This window comes from Scylla paramamosain, chromosome 29 (genome assembly GCF_035594125.1).
Source record: "Scylla paramamosain isolate STU-SP2022 chromosome 29, ASM3559412v1, whole genome shotgun sequence".
NCBI classification, from domain to species: Eukaryota; Metazoa; Arthropoda; class Malacostraca; order Decapoda; family Portunidae; genus Scylla; species Scylla paramamosain.
This window is the reverse complement of record NC_087179.1, coordinates 1,203,837-1,227,478: the sequence shown is the minus strand read 5'-3', so window position 1 is coordinate 1,227,478 and position 23,642 is coordinate 1,203,837. Positions and strand designations below refer to the sequence as shown.

The following is a 23,642-nucleotide window of genomic DNA, read 5'->3' as shown; positions in this document are numbered from 1 at the left end:
ACTACCTTAGATGATTCAGGGTTCGTTCCCCACTCCTCCACCCTCTGATAATTTCATGTTACCCATTAAGATCCTTCGCAGTGATGTTTCCAATGCCCTCGGTATCCTAAACTCTAGGAGGGCTAATGGACCCGATGGGTTCCCCCTCTATTGTTCTCCGAGACTGTGCTTTCGTGCTTGCACCTTGCCGAGTCATACACTTTCAAATCTGTCTATCAACATCTACCTTTCCTTCTTGATGGAAGTTTGCCAGAAATTTGTTTCTAAAATGGGTGATCATTCTAATCCCTCAAACTATCGTTCTATTCCTTTAATTTCCTGCCTCACTAAAGTTTTGAATCTATTCTCAGCAGAAAGATTCTTAAACATCTGTCACTTCACAACCTTCTATCTGATCACCAGTATAGGTTCCGTCGAGGCCGTTCTACTGGTGATCTGGCTTTTCTTACTGAGTCTTGCTCATCCTCTTTAAAGGATTTTAGTGAAACTTTTACTGTTGCGTTAGACATATCAAAAGCTTTTGATAGAGTCTGACACAAAGCTTTGATTTCCAAACTACCCTCCTATGGTTTCTATCCTTCTCTCTGTAACTTTATATCAAGTTTCCCTTCTGACTGTTCTGTTGCTGCTGTAGTTGTTACTGTTCTTCTAAATCTATTAACAGTTTTGTTCCTCAGGGTTTTGTCCTGTCACCTACTCTCTTCCTATTATTCATCAATGATCTTCTAAACGAAAAATTCTTCCCCTATCAACTCCTACGCTGATGATACCACCCTGCACTTTTCCACGTCTTTTCATAAACGTTCAACCCTTTAGGAAGTAAACAGTTCTCGCAGGGAAGCCACAGAACGCCTGACTAGTGATCTTTCTAAAATTTCTGACTGGGGGGGAGCAAACTTAGTATTGTTCAATGCCTCAAAAACTCAATTCCTCCATCTATCAGCTCTACACAACCTTCCAGATAACTATCCCCTCTTCTTCACTGACACTCAGCTGTTTCCCTCTTCTACACTGAACATCCTCGGTCTATCTTTTACTTATAATTTAAACTGGAAACCTCACATCTCATCTCTCATCCATTAATTTCTGACGACAGCTTTTGTCTTTGTTCAGGGACCGGCACCTCAGTGGGCTTTATATATATATATATATATATATATATATATATATATATATATATATATATATATATATATATATATATATATATATATATATATATATATATATATATATATATATATATATATATATATATTTCTTTTTTTTTTTTTTTGCCGGTGCTTGTACATAAAAAAAAAAAGACGAAAACACTTCAATCATTTTGCTTCACTCTGCATTACGCTTTAATTGCTTATTTAAAGTAACTTACTTATAAATATGAGGAATAGATAAAACAATAAATAAACCCAAGCCCAACAAAAAATTAAACCCAAAAAGCCTTTTTTTTTTTTTCATCCATTTTTTTTCCAACCCTGATCAAAATCCACTGGTAGTGGTGGCCATCTAAGTACATGATTTCAAGGTAACGTCCTGCATAACTTTTTTATTTTTCCAGGGAATCCTTCACAGTGAAATTTCATCCATAGAGGTTTCAGGAATGCGTAAATTCATAGTACGAATCATCTATAGATCTCCAGATGCCAACCACATTTTTTTTTTATACACAATAAGCAATTCACACAAGGAATCTTCCCATAACAGCACTTATAATGTAATTAGTAAAATGTGCGAATTAACATTTTTTGTGTGTGATTTTTCCAAAGCATTGCACAATAATAATCATTCAATAATTGTTGAAAAAACTGCTAAACACTTACAGTATCCGCAGGCCAACACAAGTAGTTTGATAGGTATCCTAATGGTAGACAACAATATTCAATTCACAATATTCAATAACATTACATCTCCTTACAAAAAATATAATTTTTGGTGTACCATAAGGATTTATTCTTGTAAATGAATAAATGACATAGCTAAATAACCGGAAACTTCCTTTATTTTATTTTATTTATTTACTTATTTTATATTTTTATTTTTTTTGTTGTTGATGACACAGTCAACATGAACATCAGCCAAATCATCTGCAATGAACATCTGCCAGATAGATAGTGGATTTCAAACAAGAACAAGGAACCCCAACACTCCATCGTGCTGAACATCAACCGGTTAACAGCGTTCTCACTCGGTTAACAAGCACACACACACACACACACACACACACACACACACACACACACGAAAAATAAATACTTATAAAATAGAACTTAACAAGTGGCTATTGCCATTGCGTACCATATCTTTTTTTTTTTTTATAATACTTTTAATACTTATTTATGTATACCGTTTTTATTGTTATTAATTAGTATTATCATCAGGTGTCATCGATACTGCCATCATCGTGGGAACTATTATTATTATTATTATTATTATTATTATTATTATTATTATTATTATTATTATTATTTTTATTATTATCACTATTATCATTATTATTATCATCATCATTATTTTTATTATTATTATTATTATTATTATTATTATTATTATTATTATTATTATTATTATTATTATTATTATTATTATTATATAACATTAGGGAACATTTAGACAAACATAACTTGATCAATCAGTCACAGCATGGCTTCACGAAGGGGAAGTCTTGCCTGACAAACTTGTTAAGTTTTTACAGTAGGATGTACGAGGCAGTAGATAATGGTGATAGTTATGATATCTTATATCTGGACTTTAGTAAAGCATTTGACAAAGTACCCCATCAAAGGCTCCTGAGAAAGGTTAGGGCACACGGCATAAATGGGAAAGTGTTAGGCTGGATAGGGTCATGGCTTAGTGACAGGCGACAGAGAGTGGTAATAAACGGCTCGAAATCCGAGTGGGGTCATGTAATTAGTGGGGTGCCACAGGGATCAGTATTAGGGCCATTGTTATTTCTAATGTATATCAATGACTTGGATAGTGGAATTAGTAGTGATGTTAGTAAATTTGCGGATGACACAAAGATAGGTAGATTGATTAGGTCAGAATCGGATGCCATCGCCTTGCAGGCAGACTTAGATAGAATGAATGAATGGACGGATAGATGGCAAATGCAATTTAATATCAATAAATGCAAAGTGCTTAGCGTAGGTAGAGGAAACCCACACAATAGGTACACATTAGACAACCAAACTCTGGTAGGTACAGGGTACGAGAAAGATTTAGGAGTTATAGTTAGCTCTGAACTCCGTCTAGGGAAACAATGCATAGAAGCCAGAAACAAGGCAAATAGGGTACTAGGATTCATTTTTAGGAGTGTTAAAAGTAGAAGGCCGGAAGTAATATTAAAGTTATACTTGGCGCTGGTCAGACCTCATCCAGACTACGCTGTGCAGTTCTGGTCCCCACATTACAGGAAAGATATAGGTCTATTAGAATCAGTACAGAGGAGAATGACTAAAAGGATACAGGGGATGAGGAGTATTCCTTACGAGGCGAGGTTGAAGCTGTTAAATTTACATTCTTTAGAGAGACGTAGGTTAAGAGGGGACCTGATAGAAGTCTTTAAGTGGTATAAGGGTTTTAACAAGGGAGATGTAAGCAAAATTCTTAGGATCAGCAACCAGGGTAGAACAAGAAATAACGGATTCAAGCTTGAAAAATTTAGGTTTAGGAAGGAGATAGGAAAAAATTGGTTTTCAAATAGAGTGGTAGATGAGTGGAACGGACTCAGTAATCATGTAGTTAGTGCTAGGACACTAGAGAGCTTTAAGAGAAGATTAGACAAGTTTATGGATGGGGATAGCAGATGGAAATAGGTAGGTGTGTTTCATACAGGGACTGCCACGTGTAAGCCTGGTCGCTTCTTGCAGCTTCCCTTATTTCTTATGTTCTTATGTTCTATTATTATTATTATTATTATTATCTCTATTCATATTATTAATATTATTATTATTATTACTATAATTGTTGTTGTTATACATCTGGTTCTTGTTATATCCGGGGGTTAGGCTCTGCAAAACCCTCGCATGATGAGAATCCGCATCCCTTTACATTAATTATAATTTTGATAACCTCCTAGTGTTAATTTTGGCTTTTTTTTCTGCATAGCAATACACTATAGCAACACTGGAATACACTTTTTTTCGGCAATTGCTGCAAGGTAGGCCTATAAACGCTACGTCATCTTCAATAATGTGTTCATTTAGTATAACGCCCATAAATGAACAATGTCTAAAAGAACCAGGGACAATAAGTAATTGTACATAGTAATGTAAAATCAGACACCTATAAATATACCAGTCAATCAATGAATCATCCTGTCACTATCAAATACAATTGTTAGATAATTATAATGGTAATGAAAAATTACCAGATCTGTCTAAAATACACCATGCTATTTAATGTCTCCTCACTCCTCGATACAATAATTCGCATCTTGAGTATTGTTTCTTATCCACTCGAGATATTTGCTGACTCTAGAATACACTCCGGGTTTATCCCTGGCACATCCTTCGCCGAAGGCAGCTACACCTACTACTACATGTCGCTCTCTCTCCACAACTGACAAGGGTCCTCCAGAGTCTCCTCCACAAGCGTCCTTACCTCTCTCAGCACCGGCACAAATCATCGTGTCTGTTATACTAAAGAAATTAACCATTATCATCTCACATGTAGCTGCCGGAAGGATAGGAAGCTCTACTTCCATTAAGATAGCAGGCTGATTAATTTCATCCTCTGCTGTGGTGCCCCAGCCAGCAACGATGCCCTGGTCTCCTCCGTATGTTTGAGTGTCGTCTTTAGGAAGACAAATAGGCCCTATTTCTTTCGGTGAAAAATCCAACGGTTCTTTTAGTTTCAGAAGTGCAATATCAAAATCAACATTTACAATACTGAACTGACTAAAAATTTTGAATTCTTCGACCCCAACTTGACGAGTGATGCCCACTACGTCATCATCTGTCGAAAACTGGTTGTGATCTCCGATGCCCACCATGACACTACTAGCATTCAATTGTACCAGCGTATCTTGATTGAAGAGGCAGTGCGCGGCGGTTAGGACATATAGATCGTTAATGATGGATCCTACACAATCGTACAAAGTCCTATTGGTCACAGGAAACACATTTATACCGACAATCCACGGGTACTTGTTCTTCGGGTTAACTTGCTGACCTCCAACGATGCGAGGACCGTTTGCAATACCACACCTGCAAACTACATTACTTGTGGTAGGTGTAGGAGTGGGGGTCGTAGGAGTGGACGTCGTGGGAGTGGGCATCGTGGTAGACGGTTGAGGATCTCCTGAAAAGTAACAAAACGTCAGTGATTGAAAGATACCTTATTTTTCAGCTTTCTTTGATCTACATCTGGAAATTAAATAAAAAGTATAAATAAGATTTCAGTGACTGAAAGACACCATATTCTTCAGCTTTCTTTGCTCCATAAATAGAAAATATATCAATAATATAAGTAGAATTTAAGATACTTCGCTCCTAAAGCCACATGTCAGAAAATCAATGACATTGAGAGCATTTAAGATATGTATACGAGTGAATCCATAAATTATATATATATATATATATATATATATATATATATATATATATATATATATATATATATATATATATATATATATATATATATATATATATATATATATATATATATATAACAAAAAAACATATTCCATTCAATTCACATAGGTGGACGCACTGATATTTGATCCATTGTGAAGTTAATGCAATCCGAATGCGATGCTCAAATACAACAACGCTCAGAACTCCGTTAGTGTTGATTCTGCGCACCACCAGCTAATTAAAACTTTCTATACATATATATATATATATATATATATATATATATATATATAGAGAGAGAGAGAGAGAGAGAGAGAGAGAGAGAGAGAGAGAGAGAGAGAGAGAGAGAGAGAGAGAGAGAGAGAGAGAGAGAGAGAGAGAGAGAGAGAGAGAGAGAGAGAGAGAGAGAGAGAGAGAGAGAGAGAGAGAGAGAGAGAGAGAGAGAGAGAGAGAGAGAGAGAGAGAGATATAAATATATATATGTATATATATATATATATATATATATATATATATATATATATATATATATATATATATATATATATATATATATATATATATATATATATATATATATATACATATATATATATATATATATATATATATATATATATATATATATATATATATATATATATATATATATATATATATATATATATATATATATATATATACTCGTATATATATATATATATATATATATATATATATATATATATATATATATATATATATATATATATATATATATATATATATATATATATATATATATATATATATATATATATATATATATATATATATATATATATATATATATATATATATATATATATATATATAGGCAGTAGACACCTGCCGAAACGATAATTACCCCCAGTGAGGTCTAAAGCACTGGATAAGGGGGTGCTGTGAACTTATCATTAAACCTAGCTGTGACCTCACTGAACATTTTCCTTTGTATCTCACAACACAAGGGGGCAGTCACAGCCTACTCTCTAAAGACAACTCTCTTCCTCAACACAAAACTACAAGCACCTAATAATACACACGCACCCTTCACTCAAAATCTCAAAATTCATGGCGACTCCTACACCAGCCTCGGAGTCCCCATCTGAGGAGGGGACCACAAATGTCCCTTCGGACAACGACCCTAAGTGTTTTGACACCCCCCTCAACTTTTTCCTCATTAACTTCGCAACATTTGTGGTTTAAGATCTAATTTTCAGTCTGTAGAACATCACCTCTTCTCTTCTAAACCTCATCTTTTCCTCACTGAAACTCAGGTGTCTGAGGCAACTGCAGTAGCCCCTTTTCTGTTCCCTCCTACTTTCTCTATCCTCATTTTCGATCCAAAGCTGGATGTTGCATTTATGTGCGCAACGATTTAACCTGCTCTCGTGCCCACGCTCTTGAATCTTCCGAATTTTCCACCATCTGGCTACAACTACAGAGTCACTCTCAAACTGAATTTATCTGTGTTGTATATCTCTCACCTAACTCCTCTGACTATAAGAAATTCTTTGACTACACAACTTCCAAAGTGGAGCACATTCTGACACTCTTCCCTTTTGCAGAGACCTTCATTCTTGGAGACTTCAATGTTCACCACCAGCTTTGGCTTTCCTTTCCCTTCACTGACCATCCTGGTGAACTAATCTTCAACTTTGCTATCCTCAAATGACCTAGAGCAATTGGTGCAACACCCTACTCGTATTCCTGACCGTCTTGGAGATATGCCCAACATTCTTGACCTTTTCCTGGCCACTAATCCTTCTGCTTATGCTGTCACCCTTTCTTCTCTGTTGGACTCCTCCGACAACAATCTCATATCTGTATCTTGTCCTATCACTCTAATCCCTCCTCAGGATCCCCCTAAGTGAAGGTGCCTCTGGAGTTTTACCTCTGCTAGTTGGGGGGACCTGAGGAGGTATTTTGCTGATTTCCCTTGGAATGGTTACTGCTTCCGTGTCAGAGACCCGTCTTTGTGTGCTGAGCGCATAACAGAGGTGATAGTGTCTGGCATGGAGGCGTACATTCCTCACTCTTTTTCTCGACCTAAACCATCAAAACCTTGGTTTAACACAGCTTGTTCTCGTGCTATACATGATAGAGAGGTGGCCCACAAAAGGTACTTAAGCCTTCCATCACCAGAATCTCATGCACGTTATATTTCTCCCCGAAACCATGCCAAGTCTGTTCTCCAACTAGATATGCAACATGGCGGCGGTGAGAGAGAGGCTGAAGACAGTCAGTTAGAGGAGAGGAGTTGATGAGACGAAAAGCTTTTGATTCCCCCTTGTCTAGAAGAGCATTATGAGTGGAACCCGCCCAGACATGTGAAGCATACTCCGTACATGGACGGATAAGACCCTTGTACAGAGTTAGCAGCTAGGGGGGTGAGAAAAACTGGCGGAGACGTCTCAGAACACCTAACTTCAGAGAAGCTGCTTTAGCTAGAGATGAAATTTGAAGTTTCCAGTTCAGATTATAAGTAAAGGACAGACCGAAGATGTTCAGTGTAGAAGAGGGGGACAGTTGAGTGTCATTGAAGAAGAGGGGATAGTTGTCTGGAAGGTTGTGTCGAGTTGATGGATGGAGGAATTGAGTTTTTGAGGCATTGAACAGTACCAAGTTTGCTCTGCCCCAATAAGAAATTTTAGAAAGATCAGAAGTCAAGCGTTCTGTGGCTTCCCTGCGTGAAATGTTTACCTCCTGAAGGGTTGGACGTCTATGAAAGGACGTGGAAAAGTGCAGGGTGGTATCATCAGCGTAGGAGTGGATAGGACAAGAAGTTTGGTTTAGAAGATCATTAATGAATAATAAGAAGAGAGTGGGTGACAGGACAGAACCCTGAGGAACACCACTGTTAATAGATTTAGGAGAAGAGCAGTGACAGTCTACCACAGCAGCAATAGAACGGTCAGAAAGGAAACTTGAGATGAAGTTACAGAGAGAAGGATAGAAGCCGTAGGAGGGTAGTTTGGAAAAGCTTTGTGCCAGGCTCTATCAAAAGCTTTTGATATGTCCAAGGCAACAGCAAAAGTTTCACCAAAATCTCTAAAAGAGGATGACCAAGACTCAGTAAGGAAAGCCAGAAGACCACCAGTAGAGCGGCCTTGACGGAACCCATACTGGCGATCAGATAGAAGGTTGTGAAGTGATAGATGTTTAAGAATCTTCCTGTTGAGGATAGATTCAAAAACTTTAGATAGGCAGGAAATTAAACCAATAGGACGGTAGTTTAAGGGATTAGAACGGTCACTCTTTTTAGGAACAGGTTGAATGTAGGCAAACTTCCATCATGAAGAAAAAGTAGATGTTGACAGACAGAGCTGAAAGAGTTTGACTAGGCAAGGTGTAAGCACGGAGGCACAGTTTCAGAGAACAATAGGAGGGACCCCATCAGGTCCATAAGCCTTCCGAGGGTTTAGGCCAGCGAGGGCATGGAATAACATCATTGCGAATAATTTTAATAAGTGGCATGAAGTAGTCAGAGGGTGGAGGAGAGGGAGGAACAAGCCCAGAATCGTCCAAGGTAGCGTTTTTAGCAAAGGTTTGAGCGAAGATTTCAGCTTTGGAATTAGATGTGATAGCAGTGGTGCCATCTGGTTGAAATTGAGGAGGGAAAGAAGAAGAAAAGTTATTGGAAATATTTTTGGCTAGATGCCAGAAGTCATGAGGGGAGTTAGATCTTGAAAGATTTTGACACTTTCTGTTAATGAAGGAGTTTTTGGCTAGTTGGAGAACAAACTTGGCATAGTTCTGGGCAGAAATATAAAGTGCATGAGATTCTGGTGATGGAAGGCTTAAGTACCTTTTGTGGGTCACCTCTCTATCATGTATAGCACGAGAACAAGCTGTGTTAAACCAAGGTTTAGAAGGTTTAGGACGAGAAAAAGAGTGAGGAATGTACGCCTCCATGCCAGACACCATCACCTCTGTTATGCGCTCAGCGCACAAAGACGGGTCCCTGACACGGAAGCAGTATTCATTCCAAGGAAAATCAGCAAAATAACTCCTCAGATCCCCCCAACAAGCTGAGGCAAAACGCCAGAGGCACCTTCGCTTAGGGGGATCCTGAGGAGGGATTGGAGCGATAGGACAAGATACAGATATGAGATTATTTTCGGAGGATCCCAACGGAGAAGAAAGGGTGACAGCATAAGCAGAAGGATTAGTGGCCAGGTAAAGGTCAAGAATGTTGGGCGTATCTCCAAGACGGGTCAGGAATAAGAGTAGGGTGTTGCACCAATTGCTCTAGGTCGTGGAGGATAGCAAAGTTGTTGGCTAGTTCACCAGGATGGTCAGTGAAGGAAGAGGAAAACCAAAGCTGGTGGTGAACATTGAAGTCTCCAAGAATGGAGATCTCTGCAAAAGGGAAGAGTGTCAGAATGTGCTCCACTTTGGAAGTTAAGTAGTCAAAGAATTTCTTATAGTCAGAGGAGTTAGGTGAGAGGTATACAGCACAGATAAATTTAGTTTGAGAGTGACTCTGTAGTCGTAGCCAGATGGTGGAAAACTCGAATGATTCAAGAGCGTGGGCACGAGAGCAGTTAAGTCATTGCGCACATAATCGCAACATCCAGCTTTGGATCGAAAATGAGGATAGAGAAAGTAGGAGGGAACAGAAAAGGGGTGTGTCAGTTGCCTCAGACACCTGAGTTTCAGTGAGGAAAAGATGAGGTTTAGAAGAGGAGAGGTGGTGTTCTACAGATTAAAAAATAGATCTTAGACCGGAAATGTTGCAGAAGTTAATGAAGAAAAAGTTGAGGGGGGTGTCAAGACACTTAGGGTCGTCGACAGAAAGGCAGTCCGACCTGGGAACATTTATGGTCCCCTCCCCAGATGGGGACTCCGAGGCTGGTGTAGGAGTCGCCATGATGATTTTAAAATTTTTGAGGGAAGGGTGTATGTGTTATTAGGTGCTTGTAGTTTTGTGTGGAGGAAGAGAGATGTCTTTAGAGGGCAGGCTCTGACTGCCCACTTGTGTTGTGAGACACAAAGGGAAACCTTCAGTGAGGTCACAGCTGGGTTTAATGATAAGTTCACAGCACCCCCTGAATAGTGCTTTAGACCTCACTGGGAGTAATTATCGTTTCGGCAGGTATCTACTGCCTATATATATATATATATATATATATATATATATATATATATATATATATATATATATATATATATATATATATATATATATATATATATATATATATATATATATATATATATATATATATATATATATATATATATATATAACAGTATTTACATTAACGTTCCACCATGGTATTTACGCAGCGTGGGAATGGTATGCCATCAAGAGCTCTGAATGCTTTCCGTGTTCACCTTTATTGTCTCGGAACTTCGTCATTTATATACATATATATATATATATATATATATATATATATATATATATATATATATATATATATATATATATATATATATATATATATATATATATATATATATATATATATATATATATATATATATATATATATATATATATATATATATATATATATATATATATATATATATATATTACATTATTTACATTAACCTTCCGCCATGGTATTTACACAGCGTGGGAATGGTATGCCATCAAGAGAGTCGGACTTAAGTCAATTGTTTCCTGCATGGTGAGTGGCTGCCACATAGGCCGATTAGTAGTCATGATATTCAATTTCGGTTTCCTAAAATTCTAGCCTCTTTTATCTAAACTATTCTTGTAGCTTTGTCGATTGATAATAAATAAATAAATAAATAAATAAAATTAATAAAATAATGTTTCAGATGTTTTTTAAATTACCTTATAATATTCCTCATCGAACTATAAACAAGATCGTAAAAGAAGTGACAGAAAAAATCTAAGAAAATAGTTAACAAAATGTTACCTTGAAATTCATTATCAGATGACTACTTTCTCACTCACTTGGGACACAGCAGGCGCAATTCTTTCCCTTACAGGCCTTCTTGATGATTTTTCCGTTACTACACGCCTTGTGGTCAGTCTTCTGAAAACAGTATCCTTTCCGTGCCTCACACTCTTTTAAGGCGCGACATTTTACAGGGCCTATGGAAAAAAGAGATATAGTATTGGCAGCAAAAAGCAAGAAAGTTAGTGAACACACACACACACACACACACACACACACACACACACACACACACACACACACACACACAAACACACACGCACACGATTTTTCCTCTACATTCATTATTTTATGTGTCTAGTAATAAATAATAATTTGAATATCTGCATGCCTTAAAATCTGAAAAGGAAAGTGCAAATAATTATTACAGCAATATAATGTTCTCATTCTATATTCTGAGATAAGAGTTAGAAGGTAAAAGCTTGGAGAAGCAAGGAGGCAGGAGTACTGAAAATTCTGAAGAGGATGGAGGATACAGTTTTTTTTTACATTCTATTTATTTTTGGTAGTGGTAATAGTATTAATAGCAGAAGAACTTATATTATCAAACTTTTTTTTCTTTCGAAGACATATTGAATTCATGATTATTTTATTGTTTAATTTTAATTGTTATTGTTATTTGTTGCTGCTGTTGTTGTTAATATTTCTAGCATTAATTTCATTGTTACTATTAATAGTAGTAGTAGTAGTAGTAATAGTAGTAGTAGTAGTAGTAGTAGTAGTAGTAGTAGTAGTAGTAGTAGTAGTAATAGTAGCAGTAGTAGCAGTAGTAGTAGCAGCAGTAGTAGAAGCAGTAGTAGTTGTATCATTCCTATTACATTCTTATTCTTACTGTTGTTGTTGTTGCTGTAGCTGTTGTTTGTTGTTGTTTTGTTGCTGTTGTTGTTTTTGCTTTACTTATTTATTCATCTATTTATCTTTATTTGCTATCTAATTTGTTTTTTTTTATTTTATTATAGTTTACTTTCTTATTTATTTTTCATTTATTTATTTCCATATTCTTATTTAATAATTTATTTTTTTACAGTAATATTATTTTTCATAAATGCATTCATTAAGTATCCGTATCTATACTCAAATTAACACTTTTTTTTTTTTCTACATATTCTAAGTACAAATGTAAACCATTTGCATCAAATACAAGAATTGTCTTGTTTTCACTTTATCTTTGGTGTGTGTGTGTGTATGTATGTGAGTGTTTACCAGGAATGCAACATGCACACTTCTTCCCTGCGCAGCCGCTTTTCTTTACGTGGCCGTTACTACAAGCCTTTAACGATTTCTTCGTGAAGCAGAAACCTTTCTTTGCTGCACATTTTTTCGATATCTTGCACTTCATGCTTTCTGTAAAGGAACCGATATAACAATTACACAAAACAGTAGGGATATTTACGCAATGATATACCTGGATTAAGGGTAGAGCGCATGCAATAGATGGAATAGTTTTAGGTTGGGTGAGGTTATGATTATACTACAGCATTCATTCATTAAGTATTCGTATTTATACTCAAATTAACACTATTTTTTTCTTTTTCTTTTTTTTTTTTTTTTACATTTTCTAAGTACAAATGTAAACCATTTGCATCAAATACAAGAATTGTCTGGTATTCACTTCATCTTTCTCGGGTACCACAGAAGTCAGTTTTATGATACCATTATTTCTAATATATATATATATATATATATATATATATATATATATATATATATATATATATATATATATATATATATATATATATATATATATATATATATATATATATATATATATATATATATATATATATATATATATATATATATATATATATATATATATATATATATATATATATATATATATATATATATATATATACATATATATATATATATATATATATATATATATATATATATATATATATATATATATATATATATATATATATATATATATATATATATATATATATATATATATATATATATATATATATATATATATGTATATATATATATATTTTTTTTTTTTTCTATGTAGGATGGACACTGGACAAGGACAACAAAAATCCCCCCCAAAAAATATACCCACTGAAATGCCAGTCCCATAAAAGGGTCAAAGCAGTGGTCAAAAATTGATGAATAAGTGTCTTGAAACCTCCCTCTTGAAGGAATTCAAGTCACAGGAAGGTGGAAATACAGAAGCAGGCAGGGAATTCCAGAGTTTACCAGAGAAAGGGATGAATGATTGAGAATACTGGTTAACTCTTGCGTTAGAGAGGTGGACAGAATAGGGGTGAGAGAAAGAAGAAAGTCTTGTGCAGCGAGGCCGAGGGAGGAGGGGAGGCATGCAGTTAGCAAGATCAGAAGAGCAGTTAGCATGAAAATAGCGGTAAATCACAGCTAGATATGCAACATGGAGGCGGTGAGAGAGAGGCTGAGGACAGTCAGTTAGAGGAGAGGAGTTGATGAGACGAAAAGCTTTTGATTCCCCCCTGTCTAGAAGAGCATTATGAGTGGAACCCCCCCAGACATGTGAAGCATACTCCATACATGGACGGATAAGGCCCTTGTACAGAGTTAGCAGCTGGGGGGGGTGAGAAAAACTGGCGGAGACGTCTCAGAACACCTAACTTCATAGAAGCTGTTTTAGCTAGAGATGAGATGTGAAGTTTCCAGTTCAGATTATAAGTAAAGAACAGACCGGGGATGTTCAGTGTAGAAGAGGGGGACAGTTGAGTGTCATTGAAGAAGAGGGGATAGTTGTCTGGAAGGTTGTGTCGAGTTGATAGATGAAGGAATTGGGTTTTTGAGGCATTGAACAATACCAAGTTTGTTCTGTCCCGGTCAGAAATTTTAGAAAGATCAGAAGTCAAGGGTTCTGTGGCTTCCCTGCGTGATGTGAAATGTTTACCTCCTGAAGGGTTGTACGTCTATGAAAAGACGTGAAAAATTGCAGGGTGGTATCATCAGCATAGGAGTGGATAGGATAAGAAGTTTGGTTTAGAAGGTCATTAATGAATAATAAGAAGAGAATGGGTGACAGGACAAAACCCTGAGGAACACCACTGTTAATAGATTTAGGAGAAAAACAGTGACCGTCTACCACAGCAGTAATAGAACGGTATGAAAGAAAACTTGAGATGAAGTTACAGAGAGAAGGATAGAAGCCGTAGGAGGGTAGTTTGGAAAAGCATTGTGCCAGGCTCTATCAAAAGCTTTTGATATGTCCAAGGCAACAGCAAAAGTTTCACCAAAATCTCTAAAAGAGGATGACCAAGACTCAGTAAGGAAAGCAAGAAGATCACCAGTAGAGCGGCCTTGACGGAACCCATACTGGCGATCAGATAGAAGGTTGTGAAGTGATAGATGTTTAAGAATCTTCCTGTTAAGGATAGATTCAAAAACTTAAGATAAGCAGGAAATTAATGTAATAGGACGGTAGTTTGAGGGATTAGAACGGTCACCCTTTTTAGGAACAGGCTGAATGTAGGCAAACTTCCAGCAAGAAGGAAAGGTAGATGTTGACAGACAGAGCTGAAAGAGTTCGACTAGGCAAGGTGCAAGCACGGAGGCACAGTTTCGGAGAACAATAGGAGGGACCCCATCAGGTCCATAAGCCTTCCCAGGGTTTAGGCCAGCGAGGGCATGGAAAACATCATTGCGAAGAATTTTAATACGTGGCTTGAAGTAGTCAGAGGGTGAAGGAGAGGAAGGAACAAGCCCAGAATCGTCCAAGGTAGAGTTTTTGTCAAAAGTTTGAGCGAAGAGTTCAGCTTTAGAAATAGATGTGATAGCAGTGGTGCCATCTGGATGAAATAGAGGAGGGAAAGAAGAAGAAGCAAAGTTATTGGAAATATTTTTTGGCTTGATGCCAGAAGTCATGAAGAGAGTTAGATCTTGAAAGGTTTTGACACTTTCTGTTAATGAAGGAGTTTTTGGCTAGTTGGAGAACAGACTTGGCATGGTTCCGGGGAGAAATATAAAGTTCATGAGATTCTGGTGATGGAAGGCTTAAGTACCTTTTGTTGGTCACCTCTCTATCATGTATAGCACGAGAACAAGCTGTGTTAAACCAAGGTTTAGAAAGTTTAGGACGAGAAAAAGAGTGAGGAATGTACGCCTCCATGCCAGACACCATCACCTCTGCTATGCGCTCAGCAGACAAAGATGGGTCTCTCACACGGAAGCAGTAGTCATTCCAAGGAAAATTAGCAAAATACCTCCTCAGGTACCCCTAACTAGCAGAGGCAAAATGCCAGAGGCACCTTCGCTTAGGGGGATCCTGAGGAGGGAATGAAATGATAAGACAAGATAAAGATATGAGATTGTGATCGGAGGAGCCCAACGGAGAAGAAAGGGTGACAGCATAAGCAGAAGGATTAGTGGCCAGAAAAAGGTCAAGAATGTTGGGCGTATCTCAAAGACCGTCAGGAATACGAGTAGGGTGTTGCACCAATTGCTCTAGGTCATGGAGGATAGCAAAGTTGTAGGCTAGTTAACCAGGATCACTGAATGGAGAGGAAAACCAAAGATGGTGGTGAACATTGAAGTCTCCAAGAATGGAGATTTCTGCAGAAGGGAAGAGGGTCAGAATGTGCTCCACTTTGGAAGTTAAGTAGTCAAAGAATTTCTTATAGTCAGAGGAGTTAGGAGAGAGGTATACAGCACAGATAAATTTAGTATGAGAGTGACTCTGTAGTCGTAGCCAGATGGTGGAAAACTCGAAAGATTCAAGAGCGTGGGCACGAGAGCTGGTTAAGTCATTGCGCACATAAACGCAGCATCCAGCTTTGGATAGAAAATGAGGATAGAGAAAGTAGGAGGGAACAGAAAAGGGGCTACTGTCAGTTGCCTCAAACACCTGAGTTTCAGTGAAGAAAAGAAGATGAGGTTTAGAAGAGGAGAGGTGGTGTTCTACAGATTAAAAATTAGATCTTAGACCGCGAATGTTGCAGAAGTTAATGAAGAAAAAGTTGAGGAGGGTGTCAAGACACTTAGGGTCGTCGACAGAAAGGCAGTTCGACCTGGGGACATTTATGGTCCCCTCGCCAGATGGGGACTCCGAGGCTGGTGTAGGAGTCGCCATGATGATTTTAGATTTTTTTGAGTGAAGGGTGTGTGTGTTATTAGGTACTTGTAGTTTTGTGTGGAGGAAGAGAGTTGTCTTTAGAGGGCAGGCTGTGACTGCCCCCTTGTGTTGTGAGACACAAACGTTCAGTGAGGTCACAGCTGGGTTTAATGATAAGTTCACAGCACCCCCTGAACAGTGCTTTAGACTTCACTGGGAGTAATTATCGTTTCGGCAGGTGTCTAATGCCTATATACATATATATATATATATATATATATATATATATATATATATATATATATATATATATATATATATATATATATATATATATATATATATATATATATATATATATATATATATTGTTTTGACAATTCCTAGCCCCTCTTGCAACTGTCACTAATTCGGATCAGCTCGCTCTCACCTACCACCTTTGCAGCCAAGTACGGGGCAAATTACTGCGTGAATCCAGGTAATTTACTGGTTGCACACAGATGACTCAAGGTCGCCACCCTGTCTCAACCCTCAAGGAAAATACAACGCAAACTTCTCACACTCGCTGAGAAAGAACTCACAAGTACACGTCCACAAGAAAGACACAGATATGACATGACCAAGCTAGACCATGATATCTTATGAGAAAACTGCCCACAGCAGCATCCACCCACTTATCAATATTAGGGCACCATACTTCGAGTTCAATCAGTCTTCGAATTCTCAGAACACACATTCTGTCACCTAGCAGTAACGAGCCTGGAGAAATGAAAGACAAAAACGAAGGACATATGAAAAAAATATCCTCTGCCTGCAGAGACAGACACTAACACACAACGGGGACCAGTTGCATTTAAACAACGAAGACACACTGTAGCTCTGTTGAAGCCACGACAGCCAAGGCACCCAGGCCTTTAGCATCGCTCACAACGACGCCCACGACCACGCCCATAGCAACGCCCCCGGCATGACCCCTTTTAAGGCCCCACCAGCCGCTTACGAAATCCACGGCCACGATCAGGACAATGCCTGTCCTGATGAAGGTGCAAGTGCACCTGTGGACATCGGCGCACCTAAACGATAAGTAGAAAACTAAAACAGACTAAAGAGCTTGACAGTGTCAATCACGTAACTATAAACTTGGCGATGTACTTCAATGGATTAGAGATAGGGCCAGCCTACGTAAGCTAATTGACCCTGCACCAGAGTGCAAACAGTGATCCACACATATATACTTGTGTGTAGACATCAAGCGAAACATGGATCTTATGAAAATTTCCATGTAAAAATTCTGATGATCTTGAGTACTGATGGAAGATATGAGTGAATATTGTTTAATGATGTTGTTTAATATGGTAAACTATATTTTAAGTCATCCAGGACGATGTCTCATATGAAGTTCAATTTTATACATATACATTATCCTAATGCCCTAAAAGTTATGTTAATGCTATTAATAGTGCATCACGAATATCAACATGTTACGAGATCATTATATATATATATATATATATATATATATATATATATATATATATATATATATATATATATATATATATATATATATATATATATATATATATATATATATATATATATATATATATATATATATATATATATATATATATATATATATATATATATATATATATGTCACGCATAATGTGGATAATTGCCTAATGTGAACATTAGGCAGTGAAATTGCCTAATCTTCATATTAGGCAATTTGTTTGCACGATGTTGACAATAGGCAACTTACTTGCTTAATGTCCACTTTAGGCATGATTTTCAAATTAGGCAAGGGTATTTTGCCTAATGTGAATTGAATGACAAACCAGTGTCTACAGTTTTGTTCGAATGTTGTTCGAAACTTTGGGTCTGTTACCGAGTTGTTGTGAGCAAAGATGTTGTTCGAAGCTTTGGGTTTGTTATAACCGAGTAAGGTTAGGTTAGGTTAGGTTAGGTTAGGTTAGGTTAGGTTAGGTTAGGTTAGGTTAGGTTAGGTTAGGTTAGGTTAGGTTAGGTTAGGTTAGGTTAGGGCAATGGTGGGCAAGGTTATACAAAGTGTCAATGTACTACTCAATGTACATCAGGAAGGTGCAGCTGCCTAAGAAAAGAAATTAAATGCAACTCGCGCTGTCACCCAGGCAGATCATGCAAAAATTTGTGATTGGACTCAACTGAACCCTGAGATCGATTGACCTATTTTACTTATACTAATATTGCATTAATTAATTATGTTTTCCTTATTCACATTGGGCAAAATTGAGCTGCATAATTTGAACAATAGGCATTTTTTGCCTAATGTTAACAATTTGTAAACTTTACGCAACCTACTTGCTTGATGTACACATTAGGCAATTTTCTGCCTAATGTTCACATTAGGCAATTGTCCACATTATGCGTAACATATATATATATATATTATATATATATACATATATATATATATATATATATATATATATATATATATATATATATATATATATATATATATATATATATATATATATATATATATATATATATATATATATATATATTGTTATGAGTGGCGCAATAGTGAGAAGATAGTGGAAAGGAGAAGAAGCGAAGAGAGAGCGAGAGATGTTAGAAAATGCCTGAGGCGTGATAAGTGCTGCCAGTTATTTTAACAAACTCACGCGCCTACCTAGTCTTCTTCCCATATTAATTTTGACAACTTCCCTTTGCCCCTTATATACTTATATAGAACAGGAGTCTCCATAGTAGTCTGCCAGTAAGGGCAGTTGTGTATAGCACACTATGGCTCCTTCTTTGTGTGGGCCGAGCTCTTGCGCAGTGAGCTGTGAATGACCCTCCTGTGTGTTCGTGGGCACTCTTTTGTAGTAGTTTCTTGTGTCTTTTGTCTTAAATACTACTGCTGGCTGATGCAGTTCAGCCGCAGAAGACTTGAGTAATTAGCTGTGCAGTAAACTTTACTCCCTCCTCAGGTCCTGACAAGGCCTGCCGTCCAGGGGGCAGAAAACGACATTACTCGGCTTGAGGCTATAACACGCCTTGGACAGCGGGTGGATGTTTGTGGAGGACACAGATGTCCAACGAGGTATTATACCCTGATCATATACGTGTTATTGTGTTATAACTGTTTTTCCTAGACGTGGTTGTCGATTTTTTCGCAGGTGTGGGTAAGTGTTGTTTTGAGTATTTCCCTTGTCTGTGGGTAAAACAGTCTGCCGACCTTAACTTAGTGTGACCTGGAGTTACAACCGTTGTGAAAAGAGTGCAGGAGTCACAAGGGACACTGTACACCCGTCTTTGAGCCCTGCACTGAATCCACGCAGGAGGTGGTTCAAGGAAGCTATTCCAGGTGCTGCAGCTTTGTGAAGAGGCTGGGAATTGTGGTCGTAACAGGATACAATAGAAAGCAGATGGTGAGGAGTTTGAAGCTGATTCCTGAGTTCGATGAAAAGAAAGTGACGGAATGGTTTAGGAGGTTTGAGAAGAAAGCTTCAGAATTTGATTGGCCACAGGAGAGATGGGTTGGCCTGGTGGCTAATATGTTGAAGAGTAAGGCCTTGGAAGTTTATGATAGGATGACAGTAGAGGATTTGGAGGATTATGAAGAGTTTAAGGCTGACATCCTGAGAACCTATGAGCTGCGGCGGGAGGTGTACAGATTACAGTTCCGCGAAGAGAAGAGGCCCAGTGAGTCCTATTTTGAATGTGCTCGCTATCTTGAGGAGACATTTGAAAAATGGACTGCCAGGAAGCAGCTCACCTCTTACCGTAAGTTAAAGGAACTCATGGTAATAGAGCAGTTTATTAATATAGCTGAGAAGGAGCTAGTACCGCTGCTCCGTGAGAAAAGGTTTATAACTTTGAAGGAGACAGCTACTAGAGCACGTGACCACGTGTTGGTGCACCGGCCTGTGCCACGGTGAATTGGTGGTACGTCTGGTGGGGCTGGTGATGTTGTGTCTGGTGGCGCCACCGGCGCCAGTTTGTCTGGAAGTCCACGTTATAGTAGTGGCTCCAAGAATAAGTCGGGGCGAGTCAGCCCTATAGTTAATAAGTCTCCACCTAGCCCACGACGGAGACGGTCGGGGAGCATGCAACACAGCACTCCCAGGTATAACGTACAGCCCACGTGTTATTGTAGAAGTACAGGACACTTCAAATTTAATTGTCCCAAATTAATAACAGCCACAGCTACCAAGACGCCCCAGAAGCCGATGGCCTTGATTGTGTCCCAGGGTCGGGACCAAGGAGTGATGAAGTCTGGGCTGTGTTTGGTCGTGAGGGTGAAAAGGCTGTTGTGGCCGCCCCCTCATCTGTTGTTACCTCACCGTCCCTTGTGAGGTCTGAGCTGGAATGGTGCCGTCCAAATATTTTTATGTAGGGGCACTGTAGAGATTGATGGGGGTTATGCATCCCGTTACAGTTTTGAGAGACACAGCGGCACAGCAGTCGCTGCGCAGGCTCCGATCAGCTTGTGTGGTGCCGGGCAACTGACGCCGCGGAGAGCTTCGCCACGGCGGAGATTAAGCTGTCATGCCCGTTAGTGACAGCGGAGGAGCCCGTGGCACTAGCGGAGGACCTGCCAGTGTCTGGTGTCGATTTCATTCTGGGGAATGACCTGGCAGGTGGGAGAGTCTGGGTGCAGCCCCCATCCGCGGACGCCGACCCGGATGTGGAGGCTGCTGAGAGTGCTGACTCAGTTGTTCCTGTTGATATTCGCCCTAAGGCGAGGCGAGCACTCCGACGTCGGGTGCCCGCGAGATCTGTGTCTCCAGGGGTCGACTGCAATAAGGCAGGGTTACCACAAAAGGAGCGCAGTGTTTGTACTGATGCCGCAGTGGGGGCAGAGTGCCCAAAGACATGTCCCGCTGCCGGCAAGGGTTTTGACGAGCCAGAGTTAGACTCGTCTTTGAGTCAGAGTGCAGAGCTTGTCTGCATAAGCGCAGAGCCACCACAGAAAGCATCTGACTTTGTGAAGAATGTTGCCAAGGATGAGGCTAGAGTGATGAGTTTGGGTTGTGTGTTTGATGGTTTGCCTCACCGTGTGGAGCCTCTCGGAGGTGGCACTCAGACGGAGTTGTCGCCTGGTGTTGAGGCTGTGGGCGTTGGTGTTCAGTCCGCGCCCCAGTCTGTTGTGCCTGTTGTGTCAGGGGTCGCTGCTGAGGGCGGGGAGATTCCTGATTCCGCTGGGGAGGCGGGAGTTTTCTCCCCTGCGCGGTGCACCGGAGGCGGGGAGCAGGCTGCTCCCCTGCCGTGACCAGACATGGTGAGTATCCGTCTGCTCACCTGGTGAGCCACGCGTGCTTGCAGCTGCTACAACAGCTGTCACTGTAGTTAAGGAGGGTTCTGCCTCTCGTGTATGTGCTGCTCCACTACTTGCCAAGGCAGGAGTGGATGGCAAGGAAGCCGAGGGCCGGGCAGTGTGTGTTGAGAGCAATATCATCCAAATAACAATCCTGCAAAATTATTTAAAAGACTAGGTTAAAAGAAAAATCCTGAATATAAATATTTCCTTTTTCAATACGTAAATAAAACTTTGCATATACTTTTGAAATCATTATGAATTTATAACAAATATTAAAGGTACTTGTATGCTAGAAATTGACAAATTATCCATATATTTCTGAGGAATTTTGGCGGGGCGCGCGGATGAATACAGACATCCCTTAATGAAACAAGGCAAAACGAAAAAAATAAATTAAATTAAATTAAATAAATGTTCACAATTTTTGCTGTCAGGCATATAAAAAATCTCCATCACAAGATATTGTAGAATAAGTGGAAACAAGTCAGGACTGGTAAATTTATGTAATTAGGGAGAAATTTTGGAGTTAATATTGGGATCTTAAAATTATTAATAAACCATGTTAGGTTTTAGGAGTACGTGGGACCGTAAGTGAAAATGTTCAAGAACAAGTTGAGAGCATAGAAGGGCGATAAACTCTTAGCGATAAAGCAAAATAATCGCTTCAAGTTGCGCGGAAGCATCCTGTTTCTGATGTGATGCGTATTATACAAGGTTTGGCGCGAGATTTCGGCATCAAAGACTGATTGACATCGTTGCCCACTGGGACATTCGTCATGTCCCGAGATCATGTGTTTAAAGATTTTGATAATATAAAAATAACCATTTTTGTGCCTATGTATATTCATTATTTGTCTAAGAGACTGATTGACATCTTTGCCCACAGAGAAAAAGAGATGTAAATTCCCTTGCCAGTTAGTTTATTAGTCTTTTAGTACTTGAGAGGAGAAAGAACCAAAATTTAAGATTTAAACATTTAGGGTGAATTGGATATTTTTTATTACTATGTACTAGAGATTACACCAGTGATACACACATTTTAAATGTAACACCTACACGACTAGTGTGCTTCTACCAAGAACTAAGTAACCCCCCGTTCACACTCAAATTAATTAGTTATAACTTATTCAAAATTTTATCATGAACTGATTAGGTATAAAGTCGTCCTTCCCAGGTCCCACAACTCCATAAACATAACTAACTACTAGAAATATCATTGTGTATTCAGAAAGAGAAAAATATGAAACCTTTATTTGTTATTTAGATACTTACATAAAAAAAAATAATAATAATCTGGTTGTCATGGAATTTTCCAGTGCTTTATACACCTCCAGCTAAACGTTACCATACCACACAAGGTTAAAAATGTTAGGCAAAAACCATGGCTGGTGGCAGCTATTATATCAATTCTTTTTAATCTTAACAACTAACTACAGAGTAAACAAAACTTAAGACAAAATTACATTCCAACTTAATTAATCTAAATCAAAACTAAAGTTAACTTTAATATTAATCAAAGAAAACAATCAAGGAACTTTAATACCAAAGTAAAATTTAAACCAAATTTCAACCTAAACATAATTATCAACCCTAGCTAACCACCCATGTGGCACTGAAGACTTAGCGGTGGGATTATCTGTTACCTGGAGTGAGGCACCATTAGCGGAGAAATGAAAAGAATGAATCTTGTGGCCCATAGTCACCTGCTCCATGATTTGATGCCAGGGGCAGAA

General features: G+C 38.3%; 1 protein-coding gene across 1 annotated transcript in view; it reads right to left on the bottom strand.

Annotated features, from left to right (window-relative positions):
• Positions 1-1,989: 1,989 nt before the first annotated feature.
• Positions 1,990-23,642, bottom strand: part of LOC135115174 (proclotting enzyme-like) — a 30,531-nt gene continuing 8,878 nt past the window's right edge. Inside the window, exons 4-6 of the mRNA XM_064031669.1 lie at positions 12,743-12,883; positions 11,536-11,676; positions 1,990-5,301 (exon numbers count right to left, since the gene is read on the bottom strand). Of these exons, the coding sequence (XP_063887739.1) occupies positions 4,409-5,301; positions 11,536-11,676; positions 12,743-12,883 (1,175 nt within the window). The 3' untranslated portion in view covers positions 1,990-4,408. The remainder of the gene's footprint in view (positions 5,302-11,535; positions 11,677-12,742; positions 12,884-23,642) is intronic.